The 22,717-nt window shown below is 41.7% G+C and overlaps 1 protein-coding gene across 7 annotated transcripts in view; it reads left to right on the forward strand.

Moving 5' to 3' along the window:
• ADK (adenosine kinase) overlaps nucleotides 1-22,717 on the forward strand; it is a 566,325-nt gene that overhangs the window by 486,550 nt on the left and 57,058 nt on the right. For all 7 annotated transcript variants that reach the window (XM_045025033.1, XM_045025027.1, XM_045025030.1 and 4 more), the window contains 2 exons: nucleotides 244-279; nucleotides 16,246-16,360. In XM_045025033.1, the coding sequence (XP_044880968.1) occupies nucleotides 244-279; nucleotides 16,246-16,360 (151 nt within the window). The remainder of the gene's footprint in view (nucleotides 1-243; nucleotides 280-16,245; nucleotides 16,361-22,717) is intronic.

Raw genomic sequence — 22,717 nt, forward strand, 5'->3', positions numbered from 1 at the left:
GAGAAAAACATACGTTGCATCTTCTTCATTTGAACTTGTGAAATCTGTTGATAATATACTGCTGTCTTGCTGGGAATGGGGCAGGGGGAGCCTTTTAGTGCAAGTATCAAAATTGAGCAACTGTATATGGATATATTGAGATAATTGTGTAAACGGAAGACTGCCTGATTGAGTTTCAAAATGTGTTATTTCTTCATTATCTAGCACTTTATAATTAACTGTTCTTTATTTTTATTATTTCAGGAAGCTGCCACTTTTGCCAGAGAGCAAGGCTTTGAGGTGAGTTAACCCACAACTGCACACTAAACAGATCCTAAAGGTTTTTTTCTTGCTGATAATGAAGTTCTTTTGGACAGTGATTGATGTGCTATTATACTCTCCAAGCCTCGCAGTGGTTGCCATGGAAACTTGGCAGTCGTCATGGTTTCTTTGTTCTGCCAGCTCAGTGTTATGACGCACTCTGCTAGGTCTGCACCCAACATCGCCTACAGATGTTATTTATTGAATTTTGAAAAGCCTCTTGGGAAGCCGAGAGGTTGGGCACGGTTTCAAGCTGCCTCTGCAGATATGGGACCTGTCAGTTTGTTCAGTTAAAAAGCTACCTCATTAGCTGCATTACACTCCATAAGGATTCGCTGCTAAAGCAGTGGTGAAGCAAGACTAAATAGTGAAATATAACACCGTTTAAATAACTTAAACCCTGCCACATGCGGATTATCATTATGCAAATGAATTTTAGAAAGGTTGTAAATAAAATGGTTAGGAAATGATTAATGTGAACCCTGCTTCTACAAACAGCCTCTTTTGGAAGGGTGGTGTAAATTTTTGTTTTCACACGCACACAAGTTGATTTTCCATCTGTGTTCTCCAAAATGTACAATCCTTCACTTAACACTCTCTTTCTTGAAGTAAACACTGTTGATTTTACAGAGATTTTTCAGAGCTTTTGATTTCAACTTTATCACCTTGATGTATTTATTTGAATGACTAAGCTTTTTTATAGTTTCTCACTGGCTAAATTCAAATACAGTAACATGATCAGGAGAGTTATCAGCTATAGGACTATGGTGCCATCTCCAAATGTGCAGTTCTTAAACACTATAATTATTGTGACGACAACTGTACTAATTTTACTGATAGTTAAGTGATCCTACTGAAATGTAAATTGCAGCACAGAGCACATGTAAATCCCTTTCAGCACTTTTTAATGGGAATCAGACCCACTTAAAGTAACATGTTCTCAGTGCAAATGTATAGCTAGAACTTTGACTCTTCAGCTTCAATTTGCATTAATAAGAGCAGCACAGTTAGGACCCCACCGGTTAATTTGAGAACATGCGACTTTTGTGTGGGTCTGATTATGTACAAAAGAAGAGGGAAAGTTTTATATGTTTTGTTCCCCAATTTAGTTTTCTTTAGGATCATTCACTAGCAGGTATATCAGTGTTTTGGATATTAAAACTGTGGGCTGTCCCATTTCAATGTGTGTGTCATAAATTCATGCAGCTGCTTTGTAGAAATCTAGACATTTTATCACTGTCAGTTTTCATTTGTATAATCTGTATTGTTAGCATAAAAATACATTTTCCATTTATTCTGTCAATTAAATGAATTTTTCAGATGCTTCCAAGTATCACATGTAGTGTAACAAATTATTGGGACCCAGTAGTAGCTAGACAAAAAAAAAAGAGAGGAAGTAGTATATTAAGCCTACCCATTATACATTTTTATTGCCACCTTGAGCTAAAGATTTTGAACGTGCCTGGTTTAAATTCAATCCTAGTTACAAACCACTTTTGCTGGTGTCCACTAACCACCATCATATTAACCTTTCCATTAGTGTTTGCTTAGAGATTCTAGCATAGTTCTTTTCTGAACATCCTAAATCTGCCACATTTGATTAGAGCACATCGGTAAAGTGCACAATGATTATGATCTTATCTCTTATTAGCCCCATGCTTGGCAATAACTAACATGTCAAGTTTGCTGACAGTTGTATATAAAATTTGATAAGTGTCCGCTCTATTGTTTTCCCTTCTGGTTTGAAAAAAAAATCCCAGCACCAAAAAGGGACATCAAAGGAAGGTAGAATAACCTCCATTAAATGTTTCATAAATAATAAAACATAATGCCTATGTCAGAAACAAACTGGAAAAAGCTGAGCCAGGCCACTGCTATTTGAGAATGTTTTCAGAGCTTGCTTTGGACAGCACAGAATAATTTGGAAATGCCTGCTGGAGGGTTTTGTACTTCTGTGAATAAAGCACAGTGTAAACTAACCAGACTTAAAAACAAGTGTAATGTAAAAAGAAATGGATAGACTAGGTGCCTGTTTGTAAGCATACCAGAATGTGTGGAGAAATGACCATTGTTTAGGCATGAGGAAAGGTCACTCCTGAGTCAAGTATTATAAATTTTGTAAATTTTGCATAATTTTTTTAAAGAAGAACTCAATTTCTAAAATGGATACAGTGATTTGCAGTAAGAAGAGACAGCTTGAAGAGTACTGGAGAGTAAGATAAGAAGTGGAGTTGGGCAGAGCAAAAAACAGAGAATATTTTTCAGGTAGATAAAGGATTATTAGAATCATAGAAATGTAGGGCTGAATGGGACTTCAAAAAGGCATCAGGTCCAGCCTCCCTGTGCTGTGGCAGGGCCAAGTAAACCTAGACCATCCCTGACACGTGCTTGTCCAAAGAGTTTTTAAAACCTTCAGCGATGGGGTTTCCACAGCCCCCTTGGTAGCCTGTTCCAGAGCTTAACTACCTTTGTAGTTGGAAAGTTTTTCGTAATATCCAACCTAATCTCCCTTGCTGCAGATTAAGCTCATTACTTCTTGTCCTGCCTTCAGTGGACATGGAGCACAGTTGATCACATTATTCTTTATAGTAGCTCTCAACATATTGGAAGACTGTTATCAGGTCCTCCCTCAGTCTTCTTTTCTTAAGACTAAACATGCCAATTTTTTTTAACCTTTCCTCAGAGGACAAGTTTTCTAAACTTTTTGTTATTTTTGTTGCTCTCTCTGGACTCTCACCAATTTGTCCACATCTTTCCTAAAGTGTGGCACCCAGAGTGGGACACAGTACTCCAGCTGAGGCCTCACCAGTGCCAAGTAGAGTGGGACAGTTGCTTCCTATGTCTTACATACAGCACTCCTGTTAGCACTCCCCTCTTCCCCGCCCCCCCCCCGAATATTAGCCTTTTTCACAACTGCATCAAATTTTTGACTCAGTTTGTGATCCATTTGTAACCCCCAGATCCTTTTCAGCAGTACTACCCTTTAGCTTGTTATTCCCCATTTTGTAGTTGTGCATTTGATTTTTTCCTTCCTAAGTGAAGTGCTTTGCACTTATCGTCTCTGAATTTCATTTTGTTCAGCATTTCTCAAACTGGGGTCCACGGGCCCTGCTGATCAACTCCTCCCCCTCTCTCCCACTGCCTCTTGCACACGGCGGAACAGCTGTTCACCAGCATGCAGGAGGTGCTGGAAAGGAGGGGGAGGAGCGAGGGTGGGGCATTCTCAGGGGAGGGGGCAGAAAGAGGCAGGGAAGAGGAGGAGAGGGGCGGAGCAGGGGTGGGAAGAGGTGGGAGTGGGGCCTTGGAGAAGGAGTGGAGTGGAGGGCCTGGGGCTGAGCAGGGGGTCTTGCAGGTCAATGAAAAAAAATTAAAATCAAAATGGGGGTCCTCGGGTTGCTAAAGTTTGAGAACTGCTGATCTGGTTGATTTCAGACCAGTTTTTCAATTTATCAAGGTTATTTTGAATTATAATCCTGTCCTCCAAAGTGCTTGCAACCCTTCTGGGCTTGGTGTCCTCAGCAAATTTTATAAGCATGCTTTCCACTCTATTATCCAAATCATTAATGAAAATATTGAATAGCACCAGATCTGGGCCTGACCCCTGAGGGACCCCACTAGATGCACCCTGCCAGTTTGACAGCTAACCATTGATAAATACTCTGGTCTTTCAACCAATTGTGCACCCATCTTATAGTAATTTCTTCTAGACCACATTTCCTTAGTTTGCTTATGAGAATGTCATGTGGGACTCAGTCAAAAGCCTTCCTAAAATCAAGATATATCACATCTACTGCTTCCCCCTTATCCACTAGGCTGGTAACTCTGTCAAAAAAAAGAAATTAAGTTATTTTGGCATAATTTGTTTTTGAGGAATCCATACTAGCTATTCCTTATAACCCTACTATCCTCCAGGTGCTTACAAGTTGATTGTTTAATAATTTGTGCCAGGTATCAAAATTAGGATGGCTGGTCTATAGTTCCCTGGGTCCTCTTTGTTCCACTTTTTAAAGATAGGTACTATGTTTGCTCTTCTTCAGTCTTCTGGGACCTCACCCATCCCCCAGGAGAAAGATAGTAGCTAGTGGTTCTGAGATTGCTTCAGCTAGTTCCTTAGTACCTTCTGATGAATTTCATCAGGAGCTGCCGACTTGAATACATCTAATTTATGTAATTATTATTTAACCTGTTCTTTCCTTATTTTGGCTTACATTCTTTCTCCCTTCTTGTTAATATTAATTAACCTTTTTAGTGAAGACTGAAGCAAAATAGGCATTAAGCACTGCAGCTTTCTTGATGTCATCAGTTATTAGCTCTCCTTCCCCACTAAGTAGAGGACCTACCCTGTGCTTTGTCTTTCTCTTGCTCCTAATATATTAAAAAACCTCTTCTTATTGCCTTTTATGTCCCTTGCTAGGCGTAACTCGTTCTGTGCCTTAGCCTTTCTGATTTTGTTCCTACATGCTTTGTTATATATATATATATATTGTTGAGTACTTGATTTAAATGACAGTCCTGCTAAGAACTTAAAATTAAGATACTTTATCTAAAAGTTTCACAAGGGTGATTTAGCACTGGAAATGAGTTATAACTAGAGTTTTTCATATCTACTGCATTTTTAGCTGCAAATTGTGAAAGCAGCTTTATACTTTTAGGACTTGTATTAGACAAAATGCTTCTTTAAATATATATTCAATTGCATATGTCTGTAAAGATTTTAAAGGACCAGGTTTAAAGAAAGGGAAAACACAATTTAGTCAGTTTCAATAAAATTATACTTTTACATGGAGATATCCTGTTGCTTTGTGCCAGATATAGAGGAAGATCGTTAGCTCTATAATAAAAATCACAAAAATGCTGCTAAGAAAGATCACATTTGAAGGACTCTTTGAATGTACTCCAGCTCCAGTTCATTGAGTTAGATGGTCTTCTGTCTCACTTGAAGGAAATATCAATGAGTTTTCATCCACCCTGCATTCTAAGGCCACCATTTCCTGCCTTTATCGCCTGCCCCACATTCAGCTATATTAACTGTAGGTGGAACTTAACTTCTAATGTATGGCTTCCTCCAGTGGCACATCAATACCTGCTTACTGCATGAATTTTTTGCTAAGTGTGCTGCTAAATGAGTAGTGTGTACTCCCTCTGAAGTCAATGTTTCATCCCCAGCAATGCATTACAAGGTGTGTGCATAGCCACAAGTGTGCATTGTCCCAAGCTTACTCTCAGGCCTGGCTCTACCATGAAGTAGTATAAGGTACTGCTGCCAAGAAACCTGCCTTGCAATAGATCTGTTTTCAAGTAAGTTAAATGGAGAATTAGAATATTATACCAGGCTTTGTGGGTTAGTCCTGTATAATGGCTGATAGCTTTCTGCTAATTTTATCTAGGGATTTAGGAAGTACCATTTTACCATCATAAAAAACTTAGGGCTCAGTTCTAATCTTAGAGCTAAATGTGAAAAGCATATATAGTAAAATAGGATAATATGTGTGTAACAGGGCAGCCACCTCCTGAGCTCCCCCTTTTGACCTGAGGTCACTCTGCCGGACCCTGCCTCTGTTTCCCCTCTTTGGGGTCTATGAATAACTCCACACAGTCTGTCTCATCCAGTAACATTATCACAAAGTTCCAAAAAAACAAATGCCCAAACTCTTCTACCCAACCTAAGCTGGGCACAGTCTTTCTACCCTGAGGGACTCCCTTCCTGCTCTCTGAGCATGTGGAGAAGATGCATGACTTGGCCTGCTTTCTTTGCCGTCTGAAATGAAAAACAAAAAGATCCACAACTCCTTTCCCTGGGGACCACCGCAGAAGGCTCTCTCACCCTGCAGCTTTGGTCTGCAGTTGCCCCAGTGACTGATCACAGGCCTCTGTTTTCCTTTCCAGAGTCCTGATTTAGTCATGACTCGCTTCAGTCTTTCTACTTGATTAAATTAGTTATTTCACGGTTGGGCTAGGACCTTTATAAGGGCCATCCCCCCTATGACAATGTGAATTACTAGTAGCCGCCTCCACACAAAACTGTTGATCTCCTAGAATACTGGAAACCTCCAAAAAAAAATCCCAAACCATTACTTTAGATGTATTGGACCAAATTCAGCCTTGATGTTTGTGGGCACAACTCCATTAATTTCAATGGATTTAAGCCTGCTTAAGCCAGGTCTGAACTAGTCCCATTATATTTAATGTACATATATTCAAAGATAAAGAATTGGAGGCTTTGTTTGACCAGTTGTGGGAGGTTTCAACTCTATGTACCTGTTATTCAGCATATCTGACATATGTTTCTGAAGTGCAGTATGTTCTCCTTACTTGATTAAGTAAATGAAGCCGGTGAGCCTCCTCAGATGCCTTATTCAATAGGGAACTGCCTGCCCCTGTGTGATTTTTATATCTCCCTAGCTAAGTCAGAGCCAAATCCAAATGTAAAATTCAGCATTTGGAGGTATCATGTGGTTTTATGACACTCTTTTAGATACCTTGGGATGATAAAGCAATGCTATGTTTGCACTCACCCATATATGTAAGGGAGTTCAGAACAGTGCTCTGGATAAGAATTCAAATATAATCCAATGCAAGGTACCAATAAAAGTAGGAAATAATCTTTGCTACAGGTATTTCAGAATAATATGTATGGAATAATTTTGCTGAATAGAAATTACTTATACAAACTTGAGGGAAGGTACCATCTTACAGGGATGTGAAAGGCATGCAACAGTTGAAACCCTCACTTGTCATTTGTCTTTCACATCGCTGAACCACGTGACACAAAATACCACAACCGCACTTCAAAATATAGCAGTGTGTAATGGTCAGACTAAGCTAGACTGTGGAGAGGTGAAAGGACTTTCCCACATTAAAATTATAACCATCTTCTGTTATAAGGCCCCATTTTAGTTCCCCTCTCATTCCCAATAACTTTGGTGTGGAAGATTAATTTGGCCTGAAAATTAACTGATTTATTCTCAAGGAAAAAGATAATGTCCAATTTTATTCAAAGGTTGCAGGAACAGTTACAGGACACTGAATTACCCTGGTTTGAAATTCTGACTTTTGCACAATGTTTTTTTGTTTCTGTGTAACTCAAAGACAGCTTATTACTCCTACTTCTAGCTTCCCATATAGTTAGATCTACTTGAAAACTTGTGCTTTATCTTACTGTCTTTCATTTCCTCCTTTACCTTCATCCTCAACTAATCTTTTTTCCCTGGGGTCCTTCCTCTCTGCTTTCAAGGACACCCTTGTAATCCCTCACCCTGAAGAAATTCTCTCTTGATCACACCATTTTCTCAAACTATAGCCTGTCATTCTCATTTCCTTTGGCTCTAAAGTCTTAGCAAGTTCGTTTATTCCAAATGTGTTCAAATTCTCTGATTCCTTCATCCTCTTTACTATGAGCTCTCTAACGATTGTCACTAGGGACCACCTCCTAGTTAAATCTAATAGCCTCTTTTCTAGCCTTATTTTCCTTGAGCTCTCTGATGCTTTATTCTCTCCTCCTTCATGGCTCTCTTCATGGCCTCTAAAGGTTCAGGATTTAGATAAAAACATCTAGTAGCTTGGATACTTGTCTCAACCAATGTAGGCCTGCTATTCTCTGGCTCCAAACATCTCCTATCCACCACTTGCTGTTATCTTCTTAAGGAGAGGTACTATAGCATCTTTACAGGAGAAGAGCAGGCCCAGTTCCTTCTCTGGCATCTTCATGGTTCATCTCATCCTTCTTTTCCTGGAGAATAGTGCAGTGTGGCCTTTCTGTCTTCCTCCCCTCAACCAGGAGAGATGTGGGACTCCTCCCATTTGTCTTTCTGGTAGGGAAGTTTATCTTCCAGTCTCTGTGTTCCCTTCCCCCAGTGTCCCTGCATGTCACCATGCATCTCTCCTTCCGTCGAGTTAGGCCAACCACCACCACTTTTCTCTCTCCATATTTATCTTTTATACATTAAGAGGAGCTGGCACTATGCGGGCAGGGCAGAGCAGAAGCAGGTACTACTTGTCTAGTTGCCTTCTTACTGCCTCATATGCTTTCTGCTCTGGATCATATTTGGATACTCTAGCAGACAGCAGCTATTGTAAGAAGTTTGGGGAGCAAAGGCAGCTAAAGACCTTCCACCTACTCAGGATGGCATAGTCTACTAGTAACAGGCCATTAAAAAATTTATGTAACCTTCCTGTGACATTGGCAGGGACTATAAACATCCAGAACTAGAGTTCAAAAACACAGGGTAGCCCTGACCAAAATAATGCAGTTGACAAGTATGTAGTAATAATTTTAGTTACGATCCTGGTCTCAATTATGCCCACGACAATCATTTAGGAAGTTAGTTCTGAATTAGAAAGCCAGGACAAGACATATGATAAAACCTGCATAAACTCAGACAGTTACATGGTCATGTAAGCATGGCTTAGACACTTACCATAAATGGTAAAACAGAATGGAAACTATCAGCCTGCCCTCTCCTGCTTCCCCCCACTCCCCACCCCCAGTAAGGGAAGCAAAATCTGGCCTAAAATTATTTAGGCTACTCAGTACTAAAGAGGAGACTTGTCTTGTTTAGCCTAACAAAAAGAAGGTTGAGGGGAGATATGATTTCTCTCTATAAATAAATCAGAAGGATAAATACCCGAGGAGGGAGAGGAGTTATTTAAGTTAAGCACCATTGTGGACACAAGAACAAGTGGATATAAATTGGCCATCAGTAAGTTTAGGCTCAAAATTAGAAATTAGTTTCTAACCATCAGAGGAGTGAAGTTCTGGAACAGCCTTCCAAGGGAAACAGAGGGGACAAAAAACCTAACTGGCTTCAAGACTGAGCTTGATAAGTTTATGGAGGGGGTGGTATGATGAGACTGCCTACATTGTCATGTAGCTGATCTATGACTGCTAGCAGCAAATATTTCCAGTGTCTGGTGATGGGACCCTAGATGGGGAGGGCTCCGAGTTACTACTGAGAGTTCTTTCCCAGATGTTTGGCTGCTGGGTCTTGTCCACATGCTCAGGGTCTAACTGATCGCCATATTTGGGGTCAGGAAGGAATTTTTCCCTGGGTCGGATTGGCAGAAAATTAGTGTAAATGGTGGAGTCTCGGTAATTTGGGGTCTTTAGACCATGAATTGAGAACGTCAGTTACTCAAACAGAGGGTAGGGGTCTGTTACAGGAGTGGGTGGGTGAGGTTCTGTGGCCTGTGACGTAGAGGAGGTCAGACTAGATGATCATGATGATCCCTTCTGGCCTTAAAGTCTATGAGTCTAAGGATATGGACAACTTTGAAGGATCTAACAAATCTAAGTGAAATTAAATTCATTATTGACGTACAAGATAATGAACATAGGAAGGTATAATTTGAAATACTCGTACATTGCTAGATTCTAAGTTAACTGTAACCACTCAAATAAAAGTCTTGAGGGAGCCACTGTGGACAGCTCTATGAAAACCGCTGCTCAATATGCAGTGGTGGTTTAAAATAAATAAATAAAAGATAGAATAAAGAATGGGGCAGAAAATGATACTGAAACTATTATAATGATATTACATTAACAAACAGTCTACCCTCACCAAACTTGTTAAGTTAAATTCCAGTCACTTCTATATAAAGGCAGATAGGAAAGACTGAGACTGTTTAGTTTAGCGAGGATATAAATAGGTTTTGACAGAATTCCGTTTTTATTTTCTTATCATTTTAATGGCTAATATTGATTATTTTAAGCATTGTTTTATTTTTATTAATTAAAATTTTCACAGTTGCTTGAAATTTTGGGGCTTCAAGCATTTTTTTAATTTTTATCAATTTAAATTTTCACAGTTGCTGAAAATTATTTGGGGGGATTGTCAGATAGTATATGTTGATATTCAAAAACTTAAAGCTTTATAAATGTTAAAATACAAATTGTCAAAATCACATGTCAAAATATACGAAGTACATAAGAATGGCCATAAGGTCAAACCAGTGGTCCATCTAGCGCAGTGTCCTGGCTTCTGACAGCGGCCGGTGCCAGGTGATTCAGAGAAAATGAACAGAACAGGCAATCATTAAGTGATCCATCCCCTATGGTCCACTCCCATAGAATCATAGAATCTCAGGGTTGGAAGGGACCTCAAGAGGTCATCTAGTCCAACCTCCTGCTCAAAGCAGGATCAAACCCAACTAAATCATCCCAGCCAGGGCTTTGTCAAGCCTGACCTTAAAAACCTCTAAGGAAGGAGATTCCACCACCTCCCTAGGTAACCCATTCCAGTGCTTCACCACTCTACTAGTGAAAAAGTTTTTCCTAATGTCCAACCTAAACCTCCCCCTCTGCAACTTGAGACCATTACTCCTTGTTCTGTCATCTTCTACCACTGAGAACAGTCTAGATCCATCCTTTTTGGAACCCCCTTTCAGGTAGTTGAAAGCAGCTATCAAATCCCCCCTCATTCTTCTCTTCTGCAGGCTAAACAATCTCAATTCCCTCAGCCTCTCCTCATAAGTCATGTGCTCCAGCCCCCTAATCATTTTTGTTGCCCTCCGCTGGACTCTCTCCAATTTATCCACATCCTTCTTGTAGTGTGGGGCCCAAAACTGGACACAGTACTCCAAATGAGGCCTCACCAGTGCTGAATAGAGGGGAATGATCACATCCCTCGATCTGCTGGAAATGCTCCTACTTATACAACCCAAAATGCCATTAGCCTTCTTGGCAACAAGGGCACACTGTTGACTCATATTCAGCTTTTCGTCCACTGTAACCCCTAGGTCCCTTTCTGCAGAACTGCTGCCCAGCCATTCGGTCCCTAGTCTATAGCAGTGCATGGGATTCTTCCATCCTAAATGCAGGACTCTGCACTTGTCCTTGTTGAACCTCATCATATTACTTTTGGCCCAATCCTCTAATTTGTCTAGGTCCCTCTGTATCCTATCCCTACCCTCCAGCATATCAACCACTCCTCCCAGTTTAGTGTCATCTGCAAACTTGCTAAGGGAGCAGTCCACACCATCCTCCAGATCGTTAATGAAGATATTGAATAAAACCGGCCCCAGCACCGACCTTTGGGGCACTCCACTTGATACCGGCTGCCAACTAGACATGGAACCATTGATCACTACCCGTTGAGCCCGACCATCTAGCCAGTTTCCTATCCACCTTACCGTCCATTCATCCAGCCCAGACTTCTTTAACTTGCTGGCAAGAATACTGTGGGAGACTGTATCAAAAGCTTTGCTAAAGTCCAGAAATAGCACATCCACTGCTTTCCCCTCATCCACAGAGCCGGTTATCTCATCATAGAAGGCAATTAGGTTAGTCAGGTATGACTTGCCCTTAGTGAATCCATGCTGACTGTTCCTGATCACTTTCCCCTCCTTTAAGTGGTTCAGAATTGATTCCTTGAGGACCTGTTCCATGATTTTTCCAGGGACTGAGGTGAGACTGACTGGCCTGTAGTTCCCTGGATCTTCCTTCTTCCCTTTTTTAAAGATGAGCACTACATTAGCTTTTTTCCAGTCATCCGGGACCTCCCCCGATCGCCATGATTTTTCAAAGATAATGGCCAATGGCTCTGCAATCTCATCGGCCAACTCCTTTAGCACCCTCGGATGCAGTGCATCCGGCCCCATAGACTTGTGCTCGTCCAGCTTTTCTAAATAGTCCCGAACTACTTCTTTCTCCACAGAGAGCTGGTCACCTCCTCCCCATACCGTGCTGCAGAGTGCAGCTGTCTGGGAGCTGACCTTGTCTGTGAAGACAGAGGCAAAAAAAGCATTGAGTACACTAGCTTTCTCCACATCCTCTGTCACTAGGTTCCCTCCCTCATTCAGCAAGGGGCCCACACTTTCCTTGACTTTCTTCTTGTTGCTAACATACCTGAAGAAACCGTTCTTGTTACTCCTAACATCTCTGGCTAGCTGCAACTCCAAGCGTGATTTGGCCTTCCTAATTTCACTCCTGCATGCCTGAGCGATACTTTTATACTCCTCCCTGGTTATTTGTCCAATCTTCCACTTCTTGTAAGCTGTTTTTTTGTGTTTAAGACGAGCAAGGATTTCACTGTTAAGCCAAGCTGGTCGCCTGCCATATTTACTTTTCTTCCTACACATCGGGATGGTTTGTTCCTGCAATCTCAATAAGGATTCTTTAAAATACAGTCAGCTTTCCTCGACTCCTTTCCCCGTCATGTTATTCTCCCAGGGGACCTTGCCCATCAGTTCCCTGAGGGAGTCGAAGTCTGCTTTTCTGAAGTCCAGGGTCTCTGTTCTACTGCTCTCCTTTCTTCCTTGTATCAGGATCCTGAACTCAACCATCTCATGGTCACTGCCTCCCAGGTTCCCATCCACTATTGCTTCCTCTACTATTTCTTCCCTGTTTGTGAGCAGCAGGTCAAGAAGAGCTTTTCCCCTAGTTGGTTCCTCCAGCACTTGCACCAGGAAATTGTCCCCTACACTTTCCAGAAACTTCCTGGATTGTCTGTGCACTGCTGTATTGCTCTCCCAGCAGATATCAGGGTGATTAAAGTCACCCATGAGAACCAGGGCCTGTGATCTAGCAACTTCTGTTAGTTGCTGGAAGAAAGCCTCGTCCACCTCATCCCCCTGGTCTGGTGGTCTGTAGCAGACTCCCACCACGACATCACCCTTGTTGTTCATACTTCTGAATTTAATCCAGAGACTCTCAGGTTTTTCTGCAGTTTCATACTGGAGCTCTGAGCAGTCATACTGCTCTCTCACATACAACGCAACTCCCCCACCTTTTCTGCCCTGCCTATCCTTCCTGAACAGTTTATATCCATCCATGACAGTACTCCAATCATGTGAGTTATCCCACCAAGTCTCTGTTATTCCAGTTACATCATAATTCCTTGACTGTGCCAGGACTTCTAGTTCTCCCTGCTTGTTCCCCAGGCTTCTTGCATTTGTGTATAGGCATGTAAGATAACTCACTGATCGTCCTAGTGTCCCAGTGTGGGGCTGGAGCCCTCCCCTCTTGCACTCACCTACTTGTGCTTTCTCCCGATATCCCACTTCCCCACTTACCTCGGGGCTTTGGTCTCCTTCCCCCGGTGAACCTAGTTTAAAGCCCTCCTCACTAGGTTAGCCAGCCTGCTTGCAAAGATGCTCTTCCCTCTCTTCGTGAGGTGGAGCCCGTCTCTGCCTAGCAATCCTTCTTCTTGGAAGACCATCCCATGGTCAAAGAATCCAAACCCTTCTCTCTGACACCATCTGCGTAGCCATTCGTTGATTTCCACGATTCGACGGTCTCTACCCTGGCCTTTTCCTGCCACAGGGAGGATAGACGAGAACACCACTTGCGCCTCAAACTCCTTTATCCTTCTTCCCAGAGCCACGTATTCTGCAGTGATACGCTCAAGGTCATTCTTGGCAGTATCATTGGTGCCCACGTGGAGAAGCAGGAAGGGGTAGCGATCTGAGGGCTTGATGAGTCTCGGCAGTCTCTCCGTCACATTGTGAATCCTAGCCCCTGGCAAGCAGCACACCTCTCGGTTTTCCCGGTCAGGGCGGCAGATAGATGACTCAGTCCCCCTGAGGAGAGAGTCCCCGACCACCACCACCCTCCTCCTCCTCTTGGGAGTGGTGGTCGTGGAACCGCCATCCTTAGGACGGCGCATCTCATGCCTTCCAATCAGTGGAGTCTCCTTCTGCTCTGTTCCCTCAGATGTATCATCCACTCCACCCTCTGCACTAGTACCTGCGGAGAGAACATGAAAACGGTTGCTCACCTGCATCTGTGTTACTGGTACATGGACGTTTCTGGTACTCTTTCCTCTTCTGGAAGTCACATGCCGCCAATTATCCTCACTGGCCTTCTGTCCCCTCTGCGTAGCCTGCTCTGAATCTTCAGAACATTGTGCCCGCTGAAGCTGATCCTGACGTCTATCCAGGAAATCCTCATTTTCTTTTATGGAACACAGGGTTGATATTCGTTTCTCCAGACCTTGAATCTTCTCTTCCAATATGGAGATCAGCTTGCATTTTGTACAGACAAAGTCGCTCCTATCCTGTGGAAGGAAGACGAACATGGCGCATCCTGTGCAGGTCACAACAGCGGATCGCTCAGCATCCATAGTCTTTTCCTTCTAAGAGCTTCCTTACTTGTGACAGACGCTACTCAGCGAAACCTGCGAGGGGGGGCCTCAGTAGGCTCTCTCCAGGCAAACTCCTTCTGTTTGCCCCTCTGCTGTTCGCTGCTCAGCTGGTTCGCAGCTGACTGCCTTTTTATAACAGTCAGGCCCAGCTGGAACAAAGCACGCCCAGGTCACACTGGTCAAACAAGCAATCAAATAATCAAGCACACGGTCAAACTGCCAAACTGCGCCCCCAACAGACACTCAGATACTCACCAGCGCAGTCCCCCTACTGCAGCACTTAGCGTACCTCTGTTCAGAGGGATCCCAGGCAAACTCCTTCTGTTTGCCAACTTCTGGCAGTCGAGGCTAGGGACACCAAGAGCATGGCATTGTATCCTTGACCATTTTGGCTAATACCCATTGATGGATCTATCCTTCATTAACATATCTAATTCTTTTTTGAAGCCCGTTATAGTTTTGTCCTTCACAACATCTTCTGGCAGTGAGATCCACAGGTTGACTGTGCATTGTGTGAAGAAGTACTTCCTTTTGTTTGTTTTAAACCTGCTGCCTATTAATTTGTTGTGTTATCCCCAGTGCTTGAGTTATGTGAAGTAAATAACACTTCCTTATTCACTTTCTCCATACCATTCATGATTTTATAATAAATATACTGCGTAGTATAGTACATATCCTTAAATCAAACTCTAATAAGTTCTAAAGCAGCATTTTTCTTACTTTGCCTTCCTGTAATTTTCTATTATTATTAATGGCAATATCTTTTCATTGGTTTGTATGTGTATGGTGAAATTGACATTTACCGATAGAAATTTAATCCTTTCACACCTAGATATAAATAAGAAGGAACATAATGAATGGCACAGAGAAAGCATGTTCATTTTGTTATTGATGCTCTCATAATTTAGATACAAAGGGGCATTCTGTGAAATTGAAAGGCAACATATTTTGTAACTGATGAAAGGAAATACTTTTAACACATTAACTGGTGGAATTCATTGACGTAGAATATCTTTGAGACCAAAAGCTCAGTACTTTAGCATTAAAAAAATGATTAGACCTTTATGTGGATAATGAGAACATTTACATTAGATAAGATTTTAAAAAATAGGAATAGAAACTCTTGTGCTTCAGCCCATAGGACAACCACCAACAGATGGGATTAGGAAGGATTCCTAAAGGCTGGTCATTCCGTAATTGTCAATTACTGGGTTTCTTGCATCTAAATGAAGCATCTTATACTGGCCACTATCGGAGATAGGATACTGGAATGAATGGACCACTAGTCTGATTCAATCTGGCAATTTCTATGTTCCTACATATATACAATATGGTGTGGAGATTTGTAGTCCCTTGAAAGTGTTTAGAGAAACAGCAAGGGCCTGATTCTCCTTGAATTGCACTGGTGTAAATCAGCCGTAATTCCACTGAATCAGTGCTGTTACACCAGTGTAAAACCGCTGTACATTGGAAGAGGATCAAGCCCTGAGATTTTCTGAGTTATTCTCTTCCCCATTTTATTTTTAATATTATGGGGGATAAGGTTAGAATTTAGCCAAAGCATGGAAAATCAATAGAAATTGCCAATTAAGAAATGCTGTGTAATTCTTTCATTAGGCTCTGCATTATAGCAATTGGTATAGCTCCAGTATCACTTCCAAGATTATAGCCAATGGCCTCTTGATACTACATAAACCTTTAAGAGAATGAAGTATTCTTCCTCTTAAAAATCTTTCTCAACAGACAGTGAAGTCTATTTTATTATCTAATCGTAAGAGGATAAATCTTTGATCTGCTAATAAAGTCCTAATCTTTCACAGGTCTGCTGTGCTGGTTACAAGAATTTTTTCTCTCTTTCTATTAATAGACGGAAGATATTAAAGAGATAGCCCAGAAGACACAAGCCCTGCCAAAGGTGAACCCTAACAGGCAACGAATTGTAGTCTTCACCCAAGGGAAAGAGGACACTATAATGGCTACAGGTACCTTTTTTAAGCTGTATTGTTATACAGAATATATACGTATTAAAACATGTATTAGTTTTACAAATTATCACTGTCAAATTGTATTCAAAGTACTTGTCTTTCCCTGGTTTTATCTTAATAAATGTTTCTCATATTTTTAACCCCTTAAATGTCCTAACTGTCAGAAGTTATTATTTCACAGGAATGTCTAACAGCTTAGTTATGGATATCTTAAATTACTTTTATAACACAGATCTAAAACATTTCTAAAACATTGTTTTTACTCTGCTTCTTATGACTTCAGATTTTATCTGCAAAGGCATCTTTGCTGCAAACAAGAACACGCTATACTTGTTGGGAACAGCTGCTGCAACAGTATAGTGCATTTAAGCAATTGTGAAAATGAGGAAGTGAAATCCAGCACTAAGTGAATTTCCAGTCTTTTTTGCTTTGAACAGAAAGTCTCACTTCTAGCTTTTCTCAGTTGCCTGCTCTTCCATTCTCAAAGGAATAGGTGGAAAAAGGTGTTCTAGCTGGGATATGAGTGGCTTCTGCTGTTTGAAATGATATGGAACACACAGATTTAAGCATTACAAACATGACTGCCTGCCTTTTAGCGGGCGCTTTAATTTGTCCACCTATACTTCCTAGATTAAATAATACAATTACTGCCACGTGCTATTGCAAGCCATTTTAGTCATTAGTTCCTGCATAAGGTAAGGTATTAATTAAGGGTCTGGTTCTCTTAGGTATTGAGTGCTAGGCTAGCTGTGAGGCTAGGACTGCAGGATCGGGCTCCAAGTAAATATGTCACTACCTTACAGCTTGTTCTTAGGAGAAATCTAAATTATTTCTGTTTTTTAGATTATTTCTTCCCATAATTTGTTAGCCACAAACTGCTTTCAAACAACACAGGTTCAGAGTTGGATATGTCTGTCTTGTCTTGCAAGCATGACAGCTTTGCTTCCGGAAAATCACTGCAGTTTTTGAACGGTCCATATGGAGATGCTCCACTTGAGCTTTGTACGGTTGGCTGAGAAATAGCAATAAAAATGTTTTTATACATGAGTTAGTAATAATGGTGGTAAACCTAAATCTGACATGTAACCCTCCTCTACTCTTATTTAATTTTCACTGTGTATTTATTTTATTCTTTAAACTGGAGTTGTTAACAAATCCATTAATCCATTCTTTGATATTTTTACAACTGGGAGCTTATTTGAGAACTGACACTTGCTAATCTTAGCTGTTTGTTCCCTATGAAAATGAACTTAAATTAGAGAATGCACTTAGTATGCATGATAAATGCAAGATGGATAGAGAGGGTATGCAGCGGTGTCAGCTACAAAAGCAAACATGATAAATGTTAAGGCAGTTTTGAGCCCTGGGATAAACTATTCAATGCACAAGCATAGCTGAATCTCTTTGCTATGTTGTTATTCATGGCAGCCAAATAAATGTCAATAATAAAAGAGAATTAAAGATTTTCATTTCCCAGAGGCAGTCCTCTAATACAGCTTGATCTTTCATTTCATTTGTAATTCGTTCTCATGTCAGGATGCAATCATTTGCCAGGCTCTGTGTGTCATGTTAAGTCATTTAATAATGATTAAGAACATAAAAATGCTTGGCCTGTGGGGCAATTCTCAAAAGAGATACCAATTTGTTATTGTTCCCCCCACTCACCCGTCCTTGAATATGGATCAGCCTTTTCCCACCTCCTAGCTTTAAACTAGTAATGAAGGATAGAAGGAAAATGTGTCCTTTGATTTAGCATATAGTGGCACCACAGAATGGCATAGGGCAGTGCTAACACAGTTATTCCAACACTAATTAGGGCTCGTTGTGTTTTAAACCCTGCATTGTAGAGTGTTTGTAAAAGATCATTGGAAAGATTACTGCACCGAACAATATCTGAGTATACAAATCAAGCCTCTCTTCTTTACTGCATAAAAGACAATTAATACATGTTCACAGGGGCCAGTTGTGGTGCAGTTTAATCTAATGCCCTTCTGAAGAGATCAGATATTCAGGAAGAGTTTGGTCAGACGTTATAAGAATACTTGCAAGGAAAAGGAGGCAGTTAGCCAGCCATGGGTTTGAACATGCTAGTGGAGAGCTCCTACTTTAGACTGCAATTAAATAACCTTTTGTCAGGTTTTGACCAGCTGAGCATGACAAAAGGAACTTCCTGGTTACTAGGTCAAAGAGAGATGCCTAAAAGAAATATAAACATGAAAAAAATAATTTCTCCCACCCTATCTCAGGACTTCAGCATCCATGCAACAGACTCTGCTACTTCTTCCCTTGCTGCCATTAACCGTCCTGAAACAGTTATTGAACAGATCACTTAAAGTGTCCTTGAATTCTCTTTATGCCAACATGGGAAAAATTTACCACCTTCATCCACAGGAGCTTTGGGGGGCACCTGCTATCAGTTCTAGTCTCCTTTACCACAATGGACTCCAGCTGCCAGGCTGGCAGGAGAAATTACAGGGAAAGTTTTGTTGAGTTCTGGCCTACAGCATGCTCAGGGCACTGTGTGCGGGTGAAGCAGACTGAATTGAGATGCCAGCCTCTAACAACACTCTAATGAGCATGTGCAAATGACAATTTTCATTGGCTTCTCACTTGGCTGTGATATGGTTGCATATTCATGGGGGACAACAAAAGGTGTATCTCTCTGTTGCAAGGGGGAACAACTCCACCAAATTTCACATTTGCTCCAAAGCATGGAGCTTCTCAACATAATGACTGTAAGAATTAACCTTGGCAAAACACCACTTTTTCCCCTAACGTTCTCAGAAACTGAACCATTTTTGCTGAAACTTTCAAAGGCACACACATGGCACAAGAAAAATGTCAGCCAAAATGGTTCAAGTTAGGCAAAGTTATAAGCAACTGAACACAGGGATTTAGGGATTGTGTACTTGGGGAAATTTACCAGCAGAACTATACTATACCAGCATAGTACTGCCAATAAATTTCATCACGTTAGACAAGCCCTTATTTTTGAAAGTGTTAGGCAACCTTAACTCTAGGTATTACTGCAAGCTTTCATGCATAAAAACAAGACATTCGGTGATACCTTTCAGTATTGATCACATTATGAAAAGCAGACCAAAATGAAAGCAGAAAGTTGAATAAACAAAATTGTGGCCTCTAGAAAAACAAAGTTATTCATAGTCACTATTTGCTGTCCATAAATAATAAAAGTTGGAGATATACAAATGACTTTACTAGGTTTTTCTGTGAAAGTAATTGTACAATGTGTTTTGGGTTTATTATCATAAATATTTGTGGGACTGGTTTGATGGTTTTTCAACATTTGGTTTATTTGAAAGTTCTCCCACTTGAGAACAGACGAGGCAATGCTCTTGATTTAGTTGAGATATCAGATTGCATCCATTAATATATAGTGGAGTAATTTTTTGTACATACTATCATATGAGCTAGTGGCAGTGAATCCTGACAGTTAAAATGTCCAGGTTGCCTCATTTTGCTAATGCAGGTATTGATCCAGAAGTATGCCTGATTCAATCAAAATGAGCCTTTTAGTTGTTGCCCAAAGGAAGCTCTGCAGCTGTGGAGGTTGCTTTATTGACTGAAGAAAAGAAATGCTACCTTATATATTTAGCAGAGGTCTCTTTCCAGGGGGCAACTATCAGACCTCTCTCAACCTAATCAATGTATATGAGAAAGGTGCTCTTGGAAATGATGCTCAGCGAGTCCCACGAGATCCTAATGCAGGGGAAGGACTTGGTAGTGACCGCTGCCCGCATGCACTTCTTGCTCGAGACCTATGCCAGTGAGCAACCTGCACAATAGCTGCCTGAAGTGCTTGGAGGAAGCTCACACAAAGGACCAGTGCCAGATTTGCAGGGAGTTCAAGCCTAGGGTGAAGAAGGATAGGGAGGCAAGGCTGAAATTCCTGCTGATGGAGGCAGCACTCAGGCCACCACTGGAGTCATCCCTATCTGACTCAGTGCTGCAACTTCAGTGAGAAGCACACCTCCAGCTTTAGCATAATCCTGGCACCAGTATCCCTTGCCTGTACTGAGGAAGAAATACAAAACTTCCAGAGCCCCGACCAGGGCAGTGTCTTCACTGTCGAAGTCTGGTAAGAGGAGCAAGAAGGAGTCATGGAGATTGCACCTGAAACCTCCAAATCAGTGCCTAAATTGGCTCAGTCAGCTCCGGTGCCACAACAAGCAATGTCAAGACCAATGCCGTAAGTGGCACCATCAACTTCTTCAGCACCAAGACAAGAGACCATCTCAGTGCAGACTACTCCAGAGGAGTTTGCAGTGGCAAGAAATCTGTCTCTTAGTGCCTGTGTCTCCTTCCTTACATGAGTCTGATCCCTCAGCACCACTGCCCTGTCCACCAGTGATTCAAACTCCGATACCCAGTTGGCTGCTTCTTGGACAGGCAGGCCTCGGTCCCATCCAAGGGCAAACCAGCAATGATGGCATCGCTCTGCCCATTGCCAGGCTCTTTGCACCAGTCCCCCGGCCCTGACTGGATCAGCCCCACCATGGTCAGATAGCCCACCTGGGTTCTGTACGGTTTCAGGGTCTGTGGTCCTCAAAGAACTTAGCTTTATACATCAGTGTCAGAGAACTGAAAGCTGTCAGACTGGTGTGCCAAGTATTTCTATCACTGATCAGGGGAAACAGGCTATTAGTCCTCACAGACAACATGGTAGCAATGTTTTACCTCAACAAGCAGGGAGGAGCCCGCTCTTCTCCTCTCTGTCAAGAAGTAACTCTACTCTGGGAGCTCTGCAATGCCAGCACGATAGAGCTAGAAGCATCTTACTTGCCAGGGTACAGAATGACCTAGCAGACCACCTGAGCAGATCATTTGAGTCGTTTCTTCGCTCAGATGTGGTTAGATACATATTCCAGTGGTGGGGGTTTTCCCAAGTAGACCTGTTTGGGGCAAAGTCCAACAAAAAGTGTCAGCAATTCTGCTCCCTAGGGAATCACAGCCAAGGTTCTATAGTAGATGCCTTTTTACTGATGTGGTCAGGTAGGCTCCTTTGTTTTCTCCCAGCTCTGCATATTCATAGGGTATTACTAAAAAAGACAGGACTGCGCCAAAGTCAGACTTGTAGCCTCCACATGAGCCCATCAGTACTGGTTCTCCATTTTCCTGGAGCTATCAGTGACACTTCCAATTTCACTTCCAATAGACTTGAACCTAATCTCTCAGGATCATGGTCACCTACTCCACCCAAGCCTACAATCCCTTCACTTAACTATATGGATGCTCCATGGCTAGACACTAGAGAATAGACCTGATCAAAAGATGTTCACGAGATCCTGCTAAATAGTAAAAAGCCTTCTACAAGAGCTACTTACCTATCTAAATGGAAACATTTTTCCATATGATCTTACCAGGACAGAGTGTCACTGACCAATTCTTCTGTTAAACATATCCTGGACTACTACTTATACCTGAAACACCAAGGTTTAACAGTTAATTCAATCAAGGTACATCTGGCAGCTACTTCAGCATTCCACTCTAAAATGGACAGTCACTCTATTTTGTCCAATCCATAAGGTTTTTTTAAAGGCTTAGTTAAATTATACCAACCGGTGCAAGACTTCATTTCCCCCTGGGATCTACACTTAGTATTGTCAAGACTTATGGATTCCCTGATTGAACTGTTGGCTACCTGCTCTCTGCTGCATCTGTCAATGAAGGTGAAATTTTTGGTGGCCATTGCCTCTGCCATAAAAGTAGGGGAGCTGCAGGCGTTAATGTTGGGGCCTCCATACATGATCCCTTTTAAGGACACAGTTTACCTACATCCTCATCCAAAGTGTCCCCCAAAGGTGTTTTTTTCTTTCCACATCAACCAGAAAGTTTATTTGCCAGTATTTTATCCAAAGCCACATATGAGCAGGGAAGAAGAGCAATTCCATACCTTGGACATCAGTAGAGCATTAGTGTTTTACCTAGACAGAGCCAGGCACTTTTGTAAATCCTCCCAGCTGGTCATAGCAGTGACGGACAGAATAAAAAGTCAATCAGTGTCCATCCAGAGGATTTCTTTCTTGATCACATCCTGTATAAGCACATGCTATGACTTGGCTAACGTTGCTCTACCTGACAGAGTCACAGCACATTCAGTAAGGTTGCAGTCAGCCTCAGCAGCCTTTCTGGCACAAGTTCCAATTGCAGATGTTTATAGAGCAGCAACCTGGTTCTTGGTTCACACATTTGCTTCCCACTATGCTGTGGCTCAAGACTCCAGAGACGTAGCTAGGATTGGACAAGTTGTTTTCCAATCTTTATTGAAATATACACTGATCCCACCTTCTGTTCTTACAGCTTGTGAGTCACCAAGAGTGGAATGTACATCAC

The sequence above is a fragment of the Mauremys mutica genome, chromosome 7 (genome assembly GCF_020497125.1).
Source record: "Mauremys mutica isolate MM-2020 ecotype Southern chromosome 7, ASM2049712v1, whole genome shotgun sequence".
Classification (NCBI taxonomy): Eukaryota; Metazoa; Chordata; order Testudines; family Geoemydidae; genus Mauremys; species Mauremys mutica.